Source organism: Lissotriton helveticus, chromosome 1_1, assembly GCF_964261635.1.
Source record: "Lissotriton helveticus chromosome 1_1, aLisHel1.1, whole genome shotgun sequence".
NCBI classification, from domain to species: Eukaryota; Metazoa; Chordata; class Amphibia; order Caudata; family Salamandridae; genus Lissotriton; species Lissotriton helveticus.
The window spans coordinates 278049756-278069868 of NC_136057.1; the positions used below are offsets into that span (position 1 = coordinate 278049756).

General features: G+C 43.3%; 1 protein-coding gene across 1 annotated transcript in view; it reads left to right on the plus strand.

Annotated features, from left to right (window-relative positions):
- Positions 1-20113, plus strand: part of LOC144762123 (cystine/glutamate transporter-like) — a 365267-nt gene that overhangs the window by 313395 nt on the left and 31759 nt on the right. The window contains exons 9-10 of the mRNA XM_078647254.1: positions 2022-2171; positions 7233-7410. Of these exons, the coding sequence (XP_078503380.1) occupies positions 2022-2171; positions 7233-7410 (328 nt within the window). The remainder of the gene's footprint in view (positions 1-2021; positions 2172-7232; positions 7411-20113) is intronic.

A 20113-nucleotide genomic window follows, 5' to 3' on the forward strand; every position in this document is an offset into this window, starting at 1 on the left:
ACTTTGTGTGTCAATGTGCTCTTTGTGAAAACTCAAAGTGAAGTCAGCCAATGGTTGAAGTGCAATGAGCCATGGTGCTTGTTGAAGTGAGTGGAAGAAAAATATGAATAACGCAATAACAACTAATATATTAAGTCTGGTTAAAAAAAACTATATTTAACTATGTTCGTCTGGCATTAACTGTTTTCCTTTTGCCTTTGCTAATGCTTTTTGGTAATGTTTTGTACATCTTTACTTCAAATAAATGGGTATAGTGCACCCAGTTTATGGGGTGGCTGATCCATGCTAGGACGGTGGATTGTAGGCATGGCACTCTTCACTTTGTCTGCACCAAAACACTCAGCCTGCAAAGACAGTGTGTTTGTAAAGGTACAATAGGGTACGATAAGTGCTGCAGCCCTTAGAGGCCTTCCCTGGCCTCAGTGCTTCTGGTACCTATGGTAGCATTTACAAGACACTGCCCTTTGGCCAAAGATGCCAATTTGGTTTTGTCCTAATGCAGTTATAGGGAAATAACATAGGCCCTGGGTACCAGTTTGGCAGGAACCCAGGGCACACTCCGTCACATTACATCAGCGGTTAGGCAAAAAGTGGGGGCAACCATGCAAAAAGAGGGCACTTTCTTACAGAGACGGGAAAGAATAAAGCTGAAAAGTGGGCTGTGCTCACATCAAAAACATAATGAAGAGCTGATTGAAAGCCTGCCAGGCTTTAAACACAAAGGCAACACTAAAGTAACAAAAATTATATCTTGTGTGCAGATGTGGTCCATATGAAGAGCAAAATGCAGTCCCTCAAAGTGAAGTTAGCCAGTGGCTAAAGTAGACTGAGCCACTGCCCCATGCTATATGCTGTAGTGGATGGAAAGAAAATGTGAATGGCACACCAACAAAACAATGGAATAAGAGAGCTGGCTGAAAGCCCCTTTTATGTTAGTATATTATGCATATATTTTAGTAAAATCAAAGATATTGGCTAACACCAGACCTAAAAATGTAGAGTTACACAGTCCACAACGTGAGAAATGCTTATATGTCCACAAAAGCTAAAGGAATATGAAGCCTTCAATTCATATGTGTGCTCCATAAACTTCTAATATTGTGCCCTGCTTGATACATGTCTACAGTCAATGGAAATTGTGATTGCTTTGTAGTGTTTTAAGTGTCTACATTCACTGGCTTCACCTTGCTTGTATTCACTTGTTTCTCTTCATGTTCCCTCTCGTTCTTCTCACTGTATTGTTCCTGTACCATTGCCCTGATGTGTCCTTGCATTACTTGTTTCTTTAAATTCAATCCCCATTCTATTGAATGCATTTCCTGTTCCATCTTCAATGAACTATTAAAGGTACACTTTGTCCTATATTGACTAACTTTTCAAAAGAACACAGCGCAGCATCCATATTTGTTGTACACCATTGATTGAAGGAAAAAAGCAGCTCAGACACATCTGCTACTTCTGGCCTCCCCATTGCTGTAGCACATACAGGTTGCCTTCCATCTTGCGTGAGCTTGCATTATGGCGCAGAGGTGATTGTGTGTTGTCCAGTACCGCGTTTGTACTTGAACTGTACTCTTTCAGGACAAATTCCTATGTATGGACAACAGCAAAAGGTGTCAGACGTATTTAGTGTGTTATGGACTGTGGCAAATATGTTGGGTTGCTTTTTCTGACAGATGAACACATTCCCCATGCTTTTGCCTGCTTAAAGCATGCATTAGTTTTTGATGCAAAGTCAATCTGCCTATCTTAATAGATCAAATTGTGTGTGTGTGTGATCCACCCCAGTAATGCTTCGCCCCCTCGACACAAGGAGATGCAAAGCCTAGTGCTGTGAAAAGGCCCCCTTTCCAGCAATAAAATTACACCACTTGCATGGCCTTGGGTCATGCTATCTCTGTGGCGAAGCCTTAGTAAATCTGGCCCTTGGGTCATTATGCAACTCAACAGATCCTGGATTACTGCCTTGTAGTTTTGACTCTATCCACCTACTTTAATTGTGTTCATCTTTTGCTTTCCAGTTACCTCTGATATTGTTGATGGTATTGATTGGAGATCTCTATGGCCTGTTGAATTTCTTTAGCTGTTCTAGCTGGCTTTTCATTGCACTAGCAACTCTAGGTCTGGTCATCCATCGATTCAAGTATCCGGATCTACCTAGGCCATTTAAGGTAATGGGAAATGCTCCTTATACCTTTAAGTAATATAATTGTAGCATTCTATGCTGTTTTAGTGAGTTTTATTAATTACTTCTTATGGTTTTAAAATTTAGCACCATAGTTTTAGTCAATTAATATCTTAGGGGCATATTACCAAGCAATAGCGATAATTATCGCTATGCATGGTTAGCGGCTAAAATTATATCGCCGCGCTTCGACGATTTTTACCGCTGAGATACTTTGATATTATCAAGGTTTATCTCAAAAGTGGTAAAAATCCTGCGAAATGCATGAATATCGCTGAAAAATCTGCGATATTCATGCATTATCGTGACAATGCTCTTAGCCATGTTATCCACCTTCCATTAGATAACATGGCTAAGAACGGCTCTGGGCAGGCGTTAGCTTTTGGAGATATTCGCGCTTAGCGCGAATATTTCCAAAAGTAAGGCTTTGTTGATAATTGGAGATAGCGATATTAGCGACTGTTTCCAGTCGCTAACATCTTGGCACGCCCACTTTGCATGTCATTAGCGATATATATCGCTGACATGCAAAGTGGGCCCCCAGATGCTCGCTATCTCCTACTAGCTGTCGCTAACTGGTGTTAGCGACAGCTAGGTAATAGGGCGATAAGATTATTGCCGCTTTAGAGGGAAAAAGTCCCGCTAAGGCGGCGATAATGGCCCTTGGTAATATGCCCCTTAATTCTATCTGTGATAGTGATCTACAATCACAAATATTTCACTTATATCTTTGTGCACCAGGCCAGCCTTAAGGAATGATGTTCTCCATGTTCTTTGTGTTCTAATATTGAATGTTATTAATCATGGTACAGTTAAGTAAAACCTTACGTCATAAAACTGTGAGCATAAAAGCAAGAGAAGGATAAAAAGAATAGACAAAAAAAATGTGACTAGTCAAAGGGGAACTTTAAAAAAATGCTAATTGCAGTCTCTTCAAATACTGAAAAATCAGTTAATGCTAACTATTGTACTTGCTGGTTGGGCATTCAAGTGGTGACAGCCGTTGCCATTGTGACATTGCGAGGATTATCCAGTGATGGTGCGATGCCACACAATTATATAGTCAATACTGAAAAAGTGCAAAAAAGGCATGGTGGAAAGGCCAGCAGGGATTCTTAGTTCCAAAGTGCACTCAAGAAAATTCGGGATACGTGATAACTGCTCTCTCGACTGATTGTTCATTAGGGTAGTGGGCCTCTCTGCCATTGAACTGTTTCAGCAGTCATTCGATAATGGTGCGACAATTAAAGTGCCAGATGCTTGAAAAGTGCAACAGATAATGCGTAAAAAAACCAGCTATGGGTCTTGGTTGGGTCATAAAGTGCATTCAGGTGGGGTCTAAGGGCCCGATTCACAGAATGAACTTAACACTAATTTCTGGAAATTCCGGCCCGAGTTCGGACTTAGAGTTAGTAGTCTTAAATCTATTCTGTGAATACCGAAAGTAGTAAGTTTATTCTGTGAATCCCGAAAGTAGTAAGTTCACTCTGTGAATCCCGAAAGTAGTAAGTGCATTCTGTGAATACCAAATAGTAGTAAGTTTAGGATTTAGTCTTAAGTTCATTCTGTGAATCGGGCCCTAAATGTCTAAAAGTGTACTGACACTGGCGAAACTTTGAGGGGGGCCCTGCAAAGTGCTACCTCCGGACTTACTCAGGAGCGCTCAGGCCAGGGTACATTGCCGAGGGGAACTCCCGGAGCTCAGGGGCCCCCCGTACTGTGGGGGCTGCAGGGGCCTTTGTTACACCAGTGGCACTTAAGTGAAATCGGGATGCATAACACCTGCTATTCCGACTGTTCGTTGGTTCCACTAGTGGGCGCCGCCATCAAGCAGTTGCAGCGGTTATCCGATGATAGTACGGTGCCTCGCGATTAAAGTGCCAAATGCTTGCAAAGAGAGCCCCCTAAATATTTGTAACTGGAACATTTTTTAATCAAGTTGTCTCCCAGATGCTATGTTCTTGTTGTGGCTGCCTCCAAAAATTACTTTTTTACCCTTAGATTCACAGTCATGCAGTTGTGTGTACTCTACAGCACAGGGACAGCGCTTTCCTCAAATGTTCAAGCCATTTGGAGTTAAGTTTCAGCAACCTTACGTCATCTGCAGCACTTTCAGCAGTTGTTTTCCTTGTTTTGGGGGGTGTGAATGCACTTCATCCAATAGTAGTTTGTAGTAGGATGGCGTTAAAGATTCTTAAATCGATGTCAAATAGTGCAATCATTTGATAACTATCTGGTTTGAGATGGGGCTTTTTTTTTGTAAATGGGATGAGGAATGGACCCACGCCAAGACTCAGGTATGTTGCTTTTCTGGAGGCAGAAGTTAAACATTTGGAGGAGTTGTTTGCTCCACTGTCCAGGATCATAAATGTAAATCAATGCTGGTAGTCCATTTGGGCCCGGAGCCCCATTTCCTCTGATTTTATTTACTTAGGACATTATATTGTCTGTTGTTCCTTAATCGGGGAATCATGTTGCTGTGGACCAGCTATCTACTACCCTTTCCTGTTCACTTGCGATCACTGTGTACACCATTTATTTTCATCATTCTTTGTGAAAAGCTTTGGAAACCTTTACTTTTTGCTTAGAAATGCCAATAACAGAGGAACAACCCAGATTTTCTTTTTTTTTTATTCTCAGAGTACATCATAATGTAGCAGGTTGTGTTACAGTGGTATACATGTGCAATCGGAAAAGAATTTGTTTACACAGAATAATGACATGGGGGACTTCAGTCCATCAGTCTTTGACGCACTGTGAGTGCAAGGGGGAACTGAGGGAAGGAGGAACAACACAGATTATCATGAAATGGATCAGTTAACATTCATGTCCCCCATCAAAAAAAGAAAATTATTACATTATCACAAAAATGGAATTATAGATACAAACCATGTAGCAATAGATGTTCTAGTTCCGAAATTCAAACTAGACAAGGGGGCAATCAATGAGAAGCCAATAAATGCCCTTGAATTTTTAGCTTACAAGGTAGAAGTGCAAGTAGATCCTGTGTTTTAATTATAGGCCTAAGTGAGGAATCTGACAACTAGATTATTTAGACCCAAAGATTCCCTGCATACCTATGCTTCCTTTTTCATGAGCACACTCCCTGGTGCAATTATGCTGCTAACGCAGATCTAACCCAACATAAATTAGGCGTTCTCATCAGGACCCAGAACTTCAGGACACTACAATGGTTAAGAAACAGTGAAAAAAGACAATTAGTGGTTACTCTTATGTGAGCTAAAAAAAAATCTAGCAACAACACCCTTCTTCTGCTAAATGATGTTTTCGTTCCTTAATTTCATCCTGCTCAAATACTCTTCTTTGATTAAAGTAAAGTATCTACTTGCAGTCCTAGGTTGTAAGCCAAGGATTGAAGGACTTTTATTGGCTTCTCATTGCTAACCCTTGACCCAGAGACTGGTGGGCCATTGTGGTTCCGGGTACCTATTTAGGATGGGGTGACAACCACTTGATTACCATACCTGGGAACGCCATGCTGGTTAGTGGAGGACTGCCATCTTAGCGTGAGTAGTGAATGTGTCATCACATGGCTGCCATTTTTAACTGTCAGTTGTCTAGTTTTTTTCAGTACCCAAAACATGTATGGAGGCTGGTCAGTTTTTAAGCGCCCCAGCACTGTAGTAATTCTATGGGAAAGCAACAAGTCCACTGCATGTTTGTCAAAGGCAAGTCTGTCTGCACCATCAGCACTGAGTTTAGTGGTCAGTAAGGGATATTGCTTCTGATTCTACCGGAAGACATCTTTTGACCAACAAGTACCCTGTGCTCTAAACACATTGGACTTCGTCCAAATGCTGCCACTCTGCTTCATGCAGTAAATGGTTTATCACATGTGCAACCCCATTGTCGTGAGGAGAGCCCTGAACTTTCATCTAGTGCAAATTCTTAGCAGCAGATGACCGTGCAGACTTTCACCTTAATTAATACATTCTTCCTTTGAAACATATTGAGAATCCTCGGAGGTTAGGTTGATAACATGTGGTTGATTTCATGGGATCGGAATTTGTTATTCATCACGGAGACATGATTACGTGAAGGATCAGGCCCCAATCATTCAATAGCTGTTCCTAATGGGTATGAAAATCTATACCTTAATTGCTGTACAGTGTGAGGGTGTTGGGGTGTATTACTTTGATTAGGCCTGACCCTGTGCACCCCTTGGCAAGATAGGACTCACAGATCATGAGTTCAAGGTTTTTTTGAGCCTTTTGCCCCTGAGGCTCTAGTCTGGAGGCCAGCTACCTAGTCTTTGGAGTTACTCTGGGGGCCTGTGTTCAACAGATGCAGATGCAGTCCTTCCCACCCAGGAGGGCAGCAGGTCAGCACAGCAGGGCAACAGTCTTTCAGAGCAGCAGTCCAGCAGAGTGGCAGTCCCATTAGCAGCACAGCAGTCCTTCTTCCTGGCAGGGGATCCACAGGTCCTGGTCTAGAAGGTGTAGAACACAATTTGAAGGAGTACATTTTCCATTATGGCATAAATGGAGAGTAATAGGGAATATTATTTCAAGAAATGCGTAAACATGTGAGAAAAACAATATTATTCAAACCACACAGATATATATATATATAATATATATATATATATATATATATATGTATATATATATATATATATATATATATATATAGGAACTGCAAATTATTGTTACTGTAAAGAAAAAGTTAATATGAATGCTCATATAAATGTCAAGGTTACACAGTAGAGAGCACTTTCTGTAACTGTTCAAGTCCATTACATTATGTTACTAAGAATACATCACAAAAGTACATAAGGCCATACATACACATGCATGTGGCTTAATTAAGCCCAAAAGGGTGAAATCTAAATTACGCTGCTTCAATAGCAACAGATGTTAAATGTACGCATAGCAAATGCAAATATTTTGTAACAAAATTCCAAAACACTACTTTGAATGTTCTTATATTTTTACTTCTAACCTACAATGTTGGTACTTCTTATTTGACCAATTATCACTTGGCAGGTTTATCTTTTACCCTTTCTCCCTTTTCTTCCACTATGCAGGTTCCTATCTTTATTCCAGTTGTCTTCACTGTGATGTCTCTCTTCATAGTTGGAATGTCCCTGTACTCGGACCCTTTTAACACAGGCATGGGTTGCGCCATAGCCCTCAGTGGGATACCTTTGTACTACCTGATGGTTAAAAATCCCAGAGTCCCAGAAAAATGTATGGCAGCATTCAGTAAGTGAGGGCCTATCACCTTTATTCTTTTAAATGTGAGGATCTCTGAATAATATAGAATGGGCACATTCATAGGAAAAGTAGCTCTGTACTTTTGATGGAGTGCGCTCTGACAAAAATCTACTCTGACTGACTCTGTTAACTTTTTATTGACATATTCAGCTGATCAATGATGGATTGATTGTGGATTTATAAGAAACCTGTTTTTGAGTCGTCTGTCACCATAGTGTTGTTCTACAACCTGCAAGGCATGGTGAATTTAAGGTATTTGCACTGCCCTCATTGAAGCTAGCTGGCAACCCTGTAGAGGGTGAAGAAGTTACCCATCCCTAATTACTAGGTTTACAAAGCATAAAGATGATCAGAGTAAGAAAGGGTTACTTTGAAAAGGTGTCTACATGCCCGATGGCCTGCTCCAGTGTTCCTGTGGGAAGAAGAGATCTTCACACCTGAAGAAGGACTAGAGCAGGAAGCGACCTTCAGCTTTAACTGATCCTTTGATGCAAGAGTGCTAATCATGTCAATGCATCAAACTGATACGTATCCTCTACTTGTAAGCAACCAGAAAAAAGGGAAAACAATCCTGCTCAAAATAGATTTTCCAAATGAAATTGATTGTTGCATCACTGATGTTTTAAAGAAAACTTTTGTACAAGATCCCAAACATGAATTCCCTATAATACATCTTCTCCAGAACTCTCCCATTTTTTTCTCTTATAATTTGTGTACATTTCCCAATGTAAGCCCATAACACCTCACTGACTTTCCATAATTGATCCCGAAATATAATACCTGACTTCTTTTGCATATTGTAAGAAATTGGGCTGTGGTTGACTGGGTGTGAGCCCTGATCAAGCAGCAACTACAGTCCTTGTCAGGGTAAGGCACAGGCAACCTCAAATTAACTTGTGCTCACCCCCTTGGTAGCTTGGCACAGAGAAGTCAGGCTTAACTCAAAAACATTGTGTAAAGTATTTGTGCAATGCTTCAAACAGTAAAACTGTGAATACACAACACAAACAGAACCCACAACAGGTTTAGAATAATAGGGTACACTTCAATAAACTAAACAAAACCAAAATGACAAAACTCCAATCAGTAGAACCAGAGTTATGGAATGTTTAGGTTTTTACAGAAATTAATGTCAAAAAGCACAATGCACTAACTGTGAATATCTGGTCCGGCCGGAGACAGAGTCACAAGCTCCGGCTGACTACAATGGAGCGCAGCCAGCTACATGGACACAGTTAGGCACAATGAAAAAGTACCCTAAACCCTGGTTGTGGCGCAATACGAGGATCTGCGTTGATTATGCGCTGCACAGCTAAGGTGATGCATCGCCTCTGAGATGCAGCGAGGCTGCAGTGTGAGGCCCCCTTGCACTGTTATCAAGGATCCTGTCAACGGGGCCTGCAATGTAAAGTCTGGCGTATGGGATGAGGCATGCAGTCAGGGTGATGGGTTGGATCTGAGCACTACTATGCAAAATCCGTCGTCTAGGCTGCTCGATAAGAGATGCAAAGGCCAATGCCGAGGATGTGCTGCGCCATCGGGGTGATAGGTCCGTTCTGAGAACTGCAGAAGTAATGGAGAATTTTGCGGGCAGTCCAATCTATGCAGCAGCAACAGTGCATCGGTTCTTCTCGGGGATGCGTCGCTCAGCAGATGAGATGCGTCAGATCTGCCAGTAAGCACCTCCGGCCTACTTTCAAGGGTTCAGGGCTGGGCTAGCACCACTTGGTAGGGTAGACTCCCAGATTTCAGAGAGCAGGTGTAAGGTTAGTGGAAGCCTGCTATGTCCTTGAGGTTTCAGATCGAGAGAAGGCCAACTAGCCCTTGAAGTCACTCTGAGTTCTGGGTCCCAGGGACGCGGGTCCAGTTCATCTCACTCAAGCAAGAGGACAGCAGGCTATCACTTCATAACAGGAGTCCAGCAGAGTGAAGTCCAGAAGAATGGCAGTCCCACAGTTCCAGAAGTGTGCTGAAGAGCTGGTGACTCCGGTCCCCTTTTTATACCCTATTGCCCTGGTTCTAGAAGGTGGGAGAAGCTTTTAAACAGTGTATTTGCAGTGCATCGATGCCCTGACTTTCCTCCACTGGCTCCAGACTAACTACAGGTGTATGCAGCCCTTTGTTTGTACACCGCACACAACCTATTCAGGTGCAAGATATGCTAGGCCCAGCTCCTCCTGCTCATCCCAGCCAATGACAGCCCATCCAATCATATTGGTCCTGACAAATGCCCATGACCCCGAGAGGGTGTAGACGGGCTGAAACATGTAGACCATTTTGTATGATGCATATATTTCCCTACATGATGGGAGGGACACATAGTACATCCCATATAACATCTACTTCACTTTTTAACCTTCCACTTATCTAAATATTCCATGAAATCACGTTTTCTAAATAAGAGGTCATTTTAAGTCACAGTCCCATATCTCTTGACCAGAGAGATTACCTCCTGGTGGGGGAAGTAAGACACAATGATGACGCTACAAACTATAAGTACGTCAATAGCAAAGCAAATACCATTGATGGAAAATAGCTGTTGAGGGTCCCATAGAATTATTTCTATTGAGATCCTTCCAGCTGAAGCAATCCCACTTCCAATTTAGTGTGTAGGTGGTTAGAGGACTGCATGCATAGTGGATAGGCGTTTGAAGCAGTCCAAGTGCTAAGGCCTGGCTCAGTGCAAGAGTACTTGGGTACTGATTGAATGATTAGAGTACTGCAAGGATAGTGCCTGGGTGTATTTATAAGTGGTTGGGTTTTGGCGCAGGGAATGGATTGGTACATGGTGCTGAATGGGTCACTAGAGAAGTGCAAGGGGAGTGGCAGGGTGTTTGCTGGAAGTGTATGGATACTGACTGGGGAATTGAAGGTGTGAAAGACAAGTGTGTAGGTGGTTAGAGGACTGCATGCATAGTGGATAGGCGTTTGAAGCAGTCCATACGCTAAGGCCTGGCTCAGTGCATGAGTACTTGGGTACTGACTGAATGATTAGAGTACTGCAAGGAGAGTGCCCGGGGAAATGTATAAGTGTTTGGGTTTTGGTGCAGTGAATGGATTAGTACATGATGCTGAATGGATCACTAGAGGAGTGCAATAGGAGTTACAGGGTGTTTCCTGAAAGTGTATGGATACTGACTGGGGAATTGAAGGTGTGAAAGACAGGTGTGTAGGTGGTTAGAGGACTGCATGCATAGTGGATAGGGCTTTGGAGCAGTCCATGTGCTAAAACCTGGCTCACTGCATGAGTACTTGGGTACTGACTGAATGATTAGAGTACTGCAAGGAGAGTGCCTGGGTGAATTTATAAGTGGTTGGGATTTGGAGCAGTGAATGGATTGGTACATGGTGCTTAATGGGTCACTACAGGAGTGCAAGGGGAGTGACAGGGTGTTTGCTAGAAGTGTATGGATACTGACTGGAGAATTGAAGGTGTGAAAGACAAGTGTGTAGGTGGTTAGAGGACTTCATGCATAGTGGATAGGGCTTTGAAGCAGTCCCGGCTCACTGCATGAGTACTTGGGTACTGACTGAATGATTAGAGTACTGCAAGGAGAGTACCTGGGTGAATTTATAAGTGGTTGGGATTTGGAGCAGTGAATGGAGTGGTACATGGTGCTTAATGGGTCACTACAGGAGTACAAGGGGAGTGACAGGGTGTTTCCTGGAAGTGTATGGATAGTGACTGGGGAATTGAAGGTGTGAAAGACAAGTGTGTAGGTGGTTAGAGGACTGAATGCATAGTGGATAGGGCTTTGAAGCAGTCCATGTGCTAAGACCTGGCTCACTGCATGAGTACTTGGGTACGGACTGAATGATTAGAGTACTGCAAGGAGAGTGCCTGGGTGAATTTATAAGTGGTTGGGATTTGGAGCAGTGAATGGATTGGTACATGGTGCTTAATGGGTCACTACAGGAGTGACAGGGTGTTTGCTAGAAGTGTATGGATACTGACTGGAGAATTGAAGGTGTGAAAGACAAGTGTGTAGGTGGTTAAAAGACTGCATGCATAGTTGATAGGCGTTTGAAGCAGTCCATGCGCTAAGGCCTGGCTCAATGCATGAGTACTTGGGTAGTGACTGAATGATTAGAGTACTACAAGGAGAGTGCCTTGGTGAATTTATAAGTGTTTGGGTTTTGGCGCTGTGAATGTATTAGTACATGGTGCTGAATGGGTCACTGGAGGAGTGCAAGGGGAGTGACATGGTGTTTACTGGAGTGTATGGATACTGAATGGGGAATTGAATGTGTGAAAGACAAGTGTGTAGGTGGTTAGAGGACTGCATGCATAGTTGATAGGCGTTTGAAGCAGTCCATGCGCTAAGGCCTGGCTCAATGCATGAGTACTTGGGTAGTGACTGAATGATTAGAGTACTACAAGGAGAGTGCCTTGGTGAATTTATGAGTGTTTGGATTTTGGTGCTTTTTTAATAATTTTTTCAGATGGGTACTGGTGGTAACTGACTCTGACTAACCAGTCCTAGAGCCAGTGCTACGCTAAACGACACTTAGAATACAGTTAAAACTCCTACATTCACTAGGGAACACTATGCCCCTGGTACATAATAGGGCTTGGGGATTAAAACTAACTCTTAAAACGTCCCACGGGGCGCATTTGCACACTAGTGAGGGGGGCTGAGCTGGCGAGTGCAAACAAGCCCTGTGGCCATTTTAATTTGGGGGATAACGTCCCCTTGAATCCTGAGTGTCCCTTGGGTCCAACTAGCCCACCAGGTATCTCCAGTTAGCGCCACAGAGCTGCATTGCAGAGAGGTGTAAAAAGTGGCATGGCCCGGACCACCTCTCTGCAACGCAGCGCAGGGGCGCTTACTGGAAGCACCTGGTGGACTAGTTGGCCCCAGGGGCCCTCGGGATCGAAGGCAAATTATTTCCCCATCTTAAAATGCACCACAGGGCATGTTTGCACATGTCACCTCAGACCCCATCCCCTCCCGTCACCACTGTGTAAACGCGCCCTGTGTCCGTTTTAATTTGGGAGATTAAGTCCCCTTAAATCCTGAGTGTCCCTAGGGTCCAAGTAGCCCACTAGGTACCTCTAGTAAGCCCCACAGAGCTGCGTTGTAGAGAGATGTAAAAAGGGGCACGGCCTGAGCCACCTCTCTGAAACACAGCGCAGTGGCGCTTACTGGAAGCACCTGGTGGGCTAGTTAATCCCTAGGGGCCCTCAGGATTGAAGGGGAATTATTTCCTCAACTAAAAACGCGCCACAGGGCGTGTTTTCACATGTCACCTCAGGCCCCATCCCATCCCTTCACCACTGTGTAAATGCACCCTGTGGCCGTTTTAAGTTGGAAGATAAAGTTCTCTTGAATCCTGAGTGTCCCTTGGGTCCAACTAGCAAACTAGCCCACTAGGTACCTCCAATAAGCGCCACAGAGCTGCGTTACAGAGAGGTGTAAAAAGGGGCACAGCCTGGGCCGCCTCTCTGAAACACAGCGCAGTGGCGATTACTGGAAGCACCTGGTGGGCTAGTTGGCCCCCTGGGGCTCTCAGGATAGAAGGGGAATTATTTACCCAACTTAAAACGTGCCACAGGACGTTTTCACACATCACCTCAGGCCCCATCCCCTCCCTTCACCACTGTGTAAACGCGCCCTGTGGCCGTTTTAAGTTGGGAAATTATGTCCTCTTTAATCCTAAGGGTCCCTAGGGTCAAACTAGCCCACTAGGTACCTCCAGTAAGCGCCACAGAGCTGTGTTGCATAGAGGTGTAAAAAGGGGCGTGGTCTCTGAACACCTGTCTGCAACGCAGCTCCCTGGCGCATACTGGAGATACCTGGTGGGCTAGTTGGCCCTCTGGGACCCTCAGTATTGAAGGGGAATTAATTATTCCACTTACAATTCGCCAGGGGGCGCATTTGCACAATGTTGAAGGAAGGGGGCGGGGCCTGAGGTGACATGTGCAAACACGCTCTGTGGTGCATTTTAAGTTGGGGAATTTTTTTTTTCTTAGACTTATGGGGAGGGGGGCCGCGTGGACCCTCTCCCGGGCCACTCGGGAGCCGGCATTGCTTTTCCACATGGAGAGCTGCTAAGATTTAGCTCCCCGTGTGGAAAAGCAATCTGGTTTGAAAGAGAGAGCAGGTTTTCCTGCTCTCTCTTTCAAAATCCAAACCAAGTTTGCTATCGCAGGGCAAAGCAAACAGCAGTGTCCCGGGGGTGGGCACCCCGAGACACTGCAGGAGCCTGCCCAGGGGGGTGGCTGTCCCCAGGGCCATCATTGGCTCCAGGGGGGCCGCACGGCCCCCTCCCACTTAATACAAAGCCCCAGGGGGTGGTGGTCCCCGGGGCTTGTGGGTCCGTAACGGACCCCCATTTTAAATATTTAGTGCCCCGGGGAGGTGGCCGTCCCCGGGGCTTGTGGGGGGCCCCCCCACACAGGTAGTTTTTAATTTTAAAACAAGCTCCGGGGGTGGCGGTCCACGGGGTAGCGGGGGCCATGAGCCCCCTGCAAATATATAAATAAAGCACGGCACTTGGGGGGGCCTTTCAAGGCCCCCACCCATTTAATTATGTAGCCCCGGGGGTGGTGGTCCCCGGCGCTGGGGGGGGCTGAGTGCCCCCCACATAATTTGATAAACCTCCCCACATTGCCCCAGGGACTTGCCCCCCCCCCGGCGCTAATTTGAAATGAAGAGCGGGAGTCCGCCCTTGGTTTTTTTTTTCGGCAGGGGGATGTGTGGATCCTACGCGCATCCCGTGATTTTTAAAAAATCCCTGAGCAGGCCTAGGGGATCAGGGTGTTTCTACCCTGCCCCCTTTTCATGTTTTACGTGGTTTCTTTCACTGCTCTCTCGCGCCTCGGTGGCTGCCAACACTTCCTGGTTTGAAGTGTTGACAGCCAATTAGCATAAAGCTTGTGCTCGGGAGGATCCACGGCCCTAGAAATATATATATGTTTTTACTTTTGAATTTCTCAGCAACTACTGAACGTATTTACACCATTTCACATAAGCCACGACTCTGAACCAAGGCCTACCTTTTTGCCAAATTCGGTGTAATTCCGTTCAGCAGTTCGGGCTGTAGCTGTGACTAAATGTTCCTATGGGAAATTGCATGGGGAAAAAATGTTTTAGAATCCCCCTTTTTTCTCTGCCCCTGCTTGACGAATCACCGTGAAACTTTTAGGATAGGAGCGGACTGGAGCTGGCCATAAGTTTAGAAAAATAGGTCCTAACTATAACTACCTACTGGCGACCGCCAGTAGGTAATATGGATATATGTGTATATATATATATACACACACATATACAGTTGGTATTTGGAGACCAGAAACTACTTCAACATGTATTCCAAATCATAGGAAGTAGCGAAATATTGGTGCATCTAAAGAGAGTGCATAAAGCGAAGTAGGACAGAGCTGAGTAAAAGGTCATACTCTGGTCCATGACTAAGTGTACCCTAATATTCAGTTGAGGTAAAAGACATGTTGAGAGCCAGGGTCATGTTAAGCTTCCAGTGTGGTGGCTACAGCTAAACAGATACTGAGTGCTTTTATACTTCTTGAATTCTCTATGACTAGAATAAAGTTTATCTTCAGTGGTGGGGATCTGTAAATGGAAATAGTAGCTGCTCAGAGTGTTGTTTGTGGTTAGAATTGGTTAATGTATTGCTAAGATATGTCTGGAATTGTATTGTTGTTTATGAAGTGCATGAATAGGTCTATCTATTACCCTATCCGTCTATTTCCAAACCTGCTGACCCTACAATTTAATTTTATATTTGAGACATGCCTGATACAAACACAGGTTCCAACAGAATTCAAGAGGTTATTTGAAACAACATTGGTTAGTGGGGAAGGTCAAACTGGCAGATGTTATAAAAAGAATACCTCAATCAGGTCTGGTCAAGGGTTGGGATACAGGTCTTTAGTGGATTGAAAATAAGAAAGAAGGTGTAGTTTAAGGCAAATCTGGTTTCTGTTGAATGCAATGCCAGACAATTTGCAAGATATGGCTTGAATGCATGTATAGCTGACGTTACATAATGACTCTATATCATGAATGATCAGTGGACCACTTCTGCAGTTTAGTTTACCAGTTTCAGTGTGTGCTGGAATGTGTTGATCACTTCTGTTGATCCAGTTAACCTAAACTCTAAAAACAATGATTCATATTGTAAATAACTTGGACAGGAGTATTGTGTCCATAGTGACATGGATTAATTCAGTAACCTTATGCTTGATGAGGGGAGGAGTTATCATACTCATGGCTATTTATCATGTCTAGGAGTAAAAGGATACCATGATGAATAGAGTAATAGACTAATTCTAAGTGGGAATTAAGACTAGAGATAAAGCTGAGAGTAGGGAAATTCTCATTTTATACAAATACAGAAGTAATAAGGGTATCATGGATATGATGAGAATAGAGTCATGGATCAATTGTACAAAGCTGTAGGAAACTGGAATCCTGAGCTGTCTTTATGTGAGGCTTGAGGTGAGCTGTGAGTGAGTTCTGACAATGCTCAGACTGCTCATAGAATTAACCTTATTTCAAGAAGGAATCCTTAGCTCACCCTTGGTAGCTTGGCTGAAGTTAAAGAGAATTACTCAGAGAATATTTATGTTGTATGACGGCAGCAGTTATTGAAGTAACACTACAGTTGAGACAGAAAAAACGTAAATATCTAAATCAAGTCTACTGAAAATAACATGGGTAGTTAGAATATCCTAATTAATCTAGAAATCGTGTTCATTTTGAAGTCCAGTTCACAAAAAAAATCAGTTAAACATCACTTCCTTACTATTTAAAGTGCCGTCTAATCTAGTTTATGTGAGTCAACTTGGATACTTAAAGATGCTGGATGCAGCCACATCGCTCTGCTTTAAAGTAGTTAGGCCACCAGTTGGAAAATGTCACTTGGCACAAACTGGCAAACAAATGTGAATAGTGGGCTTTTTAAATAACATCAACTCTAGCATTGATGGATTGTAAGCAAGGCTACTTTTATTTCCTTGTAGACACACTGTGTCAGCTGTAGGAGATGCCTAGTTTCTTCTTCCCGCGTGGGGACCATACTGCAAGGGTTTGCACCATCTTTTGATTAATATATGATTTTCATATCTCACACGTTTTGATTAGTTTGTCTTTGTTTCCAAGTACATTCCTTTCACATGGGAGCCTGTGTAAAGGAATAGGGGTTGCTGGACTCCAGTTTGATTTTTAATTCCCTCCACTTGTTTTCTTATTTGGGTAGAGGACACTGTGAGAACAGATTCTAAAGATAAGGACAATTCTTGCCCTGTAGAAATATTAAAGGAAGGTAAAATAATTGACACACTTATCAATGCAAGATCCTTAGTTAAAAACAAAATAGAATTTGCTGACTTTATTGAAAATCATACACCTGAAATTGCATTTTTTACTGAAAGCTGGGTGGACAAGACCTCTGACCAGATGTAGTTTCTACCATTCCAATGGGCTACTCTTTATTCAGATGAAACTGAAGCAGGGAGGGGGTTTAGCAAATATTTACCACAACCACAGGACAGCCACATTTCTGCCTGTTTTCCACTGATAGCGAAGTTCGTTCTATTAAAATAGAGTTATCTAAAAGTCAGTCTCTTAACAGAACTTGAAAATACCATTCCCCTGCACTGAAGGCCTTCTTTGTACAATCATTGAGCTCTTTCATGTATTCCTGCCTACATCTATCTTATGTTACCCAATAGGGATTTTACCTTTATTTAGAAGCCTTAGCGGATAGGGACTATAAATATTTAGTTGACAATATATCGAGTCTGGGCCTTGGCCAATTAGGATGTGCTTCTACACACTCAGCTGGTCACACTTTAGAAGGTATTTTGTGAACAACCCATTATAAACAGTCACGCCCACACGTGAGAACACCATATAAACTGCCCCTCATGAGCATACCACATCAACTTTGGAATTTAATGCCAGGCACAAAATTCAAGCAGTTAAGCTTAGCCAGATTCTATAAGAAACCCAACCAGACTGCATGAGCGATCTAGATTTAGCAACATCAAACTATACTAATTGGGTTGGCTATGGGGTGGACCGGCTAGCCCCTTTAAAGTCTCATAGATACCATAGAAGCAAACTTACAGCTCCATGTTTATCTAATAAATTATGAACTCAAAAACAGCTCTGTCTATGACAGGAACTAAAATGAAGGAAAACCTATAATATCAGCGAGAACAATAAATACAAAACATTTACCCGGGACTAAAAACCATAATCCAGTCTCAAAATTGACCTACTTTAATAATAATAATCAATTGGCTAAAAATTCAGCCAAAACACTTTTTCAGACGGTCAACTCGCATAAGAACTTGAATAACAAAAACACCTCAGGCAGTAAGCAATACTTTTGTGATCATTTTGCTAATCACTTTTAAACAAAAGTCGAAGAGGTCTATAATGAATTTTTTTGAGCAACCAATCTAATCACTGTCACTAAACATATATGATCCCCATAATAACTGAGGCATATAACAAATTCAACCCTCTAATGGTTGAGCAAGTAAATAAAAAACTGATGGATTCAATAAAAGTGGGCTCTCCGTCTGCTCCCTCTGCTGAGGCAATAATGCATCTTGCCCTTAGAGAAGGTAGCTCCACATCTTACTAACATCTTCATCAAGATGTTTAGATCTGGTTATTTTCCTAAATCCTGGAAGCAAGCGTTTGCTCTACCCTCAATAAAGAAACCTATGCCTAATCCTTAGGAACTCAGTAGCTAAAACCCTATTGCTCGCCTACCAATGATATTCTCCTTGTCAAACTATAACCATCTGTTATATTCTTCTCAGTTTGGTTTCACAAGCAATCACAGTACTGAATAGGCACTGGCTTTGTCACTGGATGAATTCAGGATGATACTGGACAATGGTGGTAAAGTGGCACTTATTCTTCTAGCTCTGTTGGCTGTGTTCAACACAGTCATTTATTGTGTTCCAATAATACTTGTTTTATTTTGAGAACCAAGCAGGATTTAGTACATGTAATTAGAATATACTTTCAAATGCAAAACTTCACAAGGAAATGCAATTGTGAATGGAATTGGAATAGTTACCTATTTATTTATTCGAAATGTTTTATAAAGCACGAACATGAACCAATAGGTTATCAGAGCGCTGTACCTCATCAAACGCTTGTTTAGGTTAGAGCGGGAAGGTATCATCAAAATTAACGTAACAAAAAGCAAAAGTAAAAGCAGATTACAGACTCGGGTAGATCGACATCAGTGAGTTGCGCAAAAGGTAGCTTGCAACGAAGGACAGGTAGAACATAAAATGTGAGCAGCATTTCAAAATGTAAGTGGTGTTACAAAGCTATTGACTCACAAGTCTATTCATGATCGAGCCTAGGGTTGCTGACCCGGTCGGTACTGGAGCAATGTACAACGACGTCTGCTGGTTGAGCTTTAGCAGGCAGAAAACCATAAATAACACTATGCAAAAACATTAAAAGCATTAAAGGCAAATGGAAATGGACATCAGCATATTGAACAGTAAACGGATTGCATCGAGGTGGGAGAGGACAATGAAAGGTCATTTCAAAGGTTTAAGAAGTTACAGAACTATTGTCTCCAGTGGCTGTTTATAAGCAGGCATTTGACTTCTTTTTTAAAAGAGGAGGACAAAGGGATTGTTCTGATTTCTGGCAGGAGAGCGTTCCATATTTGCGGTGCAAGACCAGAGAAAGTTCTCTTTTTTTAGGGCTCGGACTCCATCCCCTGAAAGGGGAGGAGTTAGAGAACTAATGTTAAAGGAGAAAAAAAAAGAAGAAGAGGGCCTTGGAGAGAGAAATTCCAGACATTCCTTAGCGTTTTATGTCATGTGGCCAGTGATTCGTCTTCCTTGTGTTTTCTTTTTAATAGGCTTGAAGTGATAGGGTAAATGTAGTTTTGTTCCGCCATTTTGAGGCATATTTCGTGCGTGCTCGCGCAAAGAAGTACATTATTTATAATTAGGAGCTGTCAGGGTGCCTCCGTTAGTGAATCCAGATGGCCGGGCGCGTTCACAAATCTGCAGCGCTCAGCGCGCGCAGCTTCCTTTTCTGTGATGCTGCCGGCAGCTACAGGTAGCTACAGGTGGGGGGCCGTTCACTGCTCACCGAGTTGCACCCCTTGGCTTGCTTGGCGGGAGAACGGCCGCGGCGGACAGTTAGCGGTGGTTGTGGCGGGGACGAGTGATGATACGATCTCCGCTTACCGCTTGCTGCACTCCGCTCTCTCCTTTGCCGGCGGGCTGTGGTGGGCTGTGGCGGCGGCGGCGGTGACGGTTCTGGTCACCGGCCCCCGGCTACGGCTCCAGTTCTTGTTATTAACTCGCCAGTGTTATTTTGGCATCGAGTCTCAAAGCTTACTAGAAGGAATGCCGTGACTGGAGGAGCGCTCACATAATGTTACATAACAATTCAAGCATCATAAAAGTGATCATGTGCTCGGTGTATACGGAAAGGCCTCCTCGGGTGCGCAGTTTATCAAGGCAGCTGTTTGACTCCCTGACTTTGGCGCGAGCCAGCGTACTGCTTGGCCCTGGGGTTAGATAAAGGGGGAGGGGGGTTAGTAATAAAGACTAGCTTCTGAAAATTCTTGGCAACTCTTTCCTTATTTAAAGATTCCAGAGGTTGTGACACATGCATAACTATCTTACCGCATACCATTTCGTCTTGATTAATCCTGCAATTTTTCTTGGTGC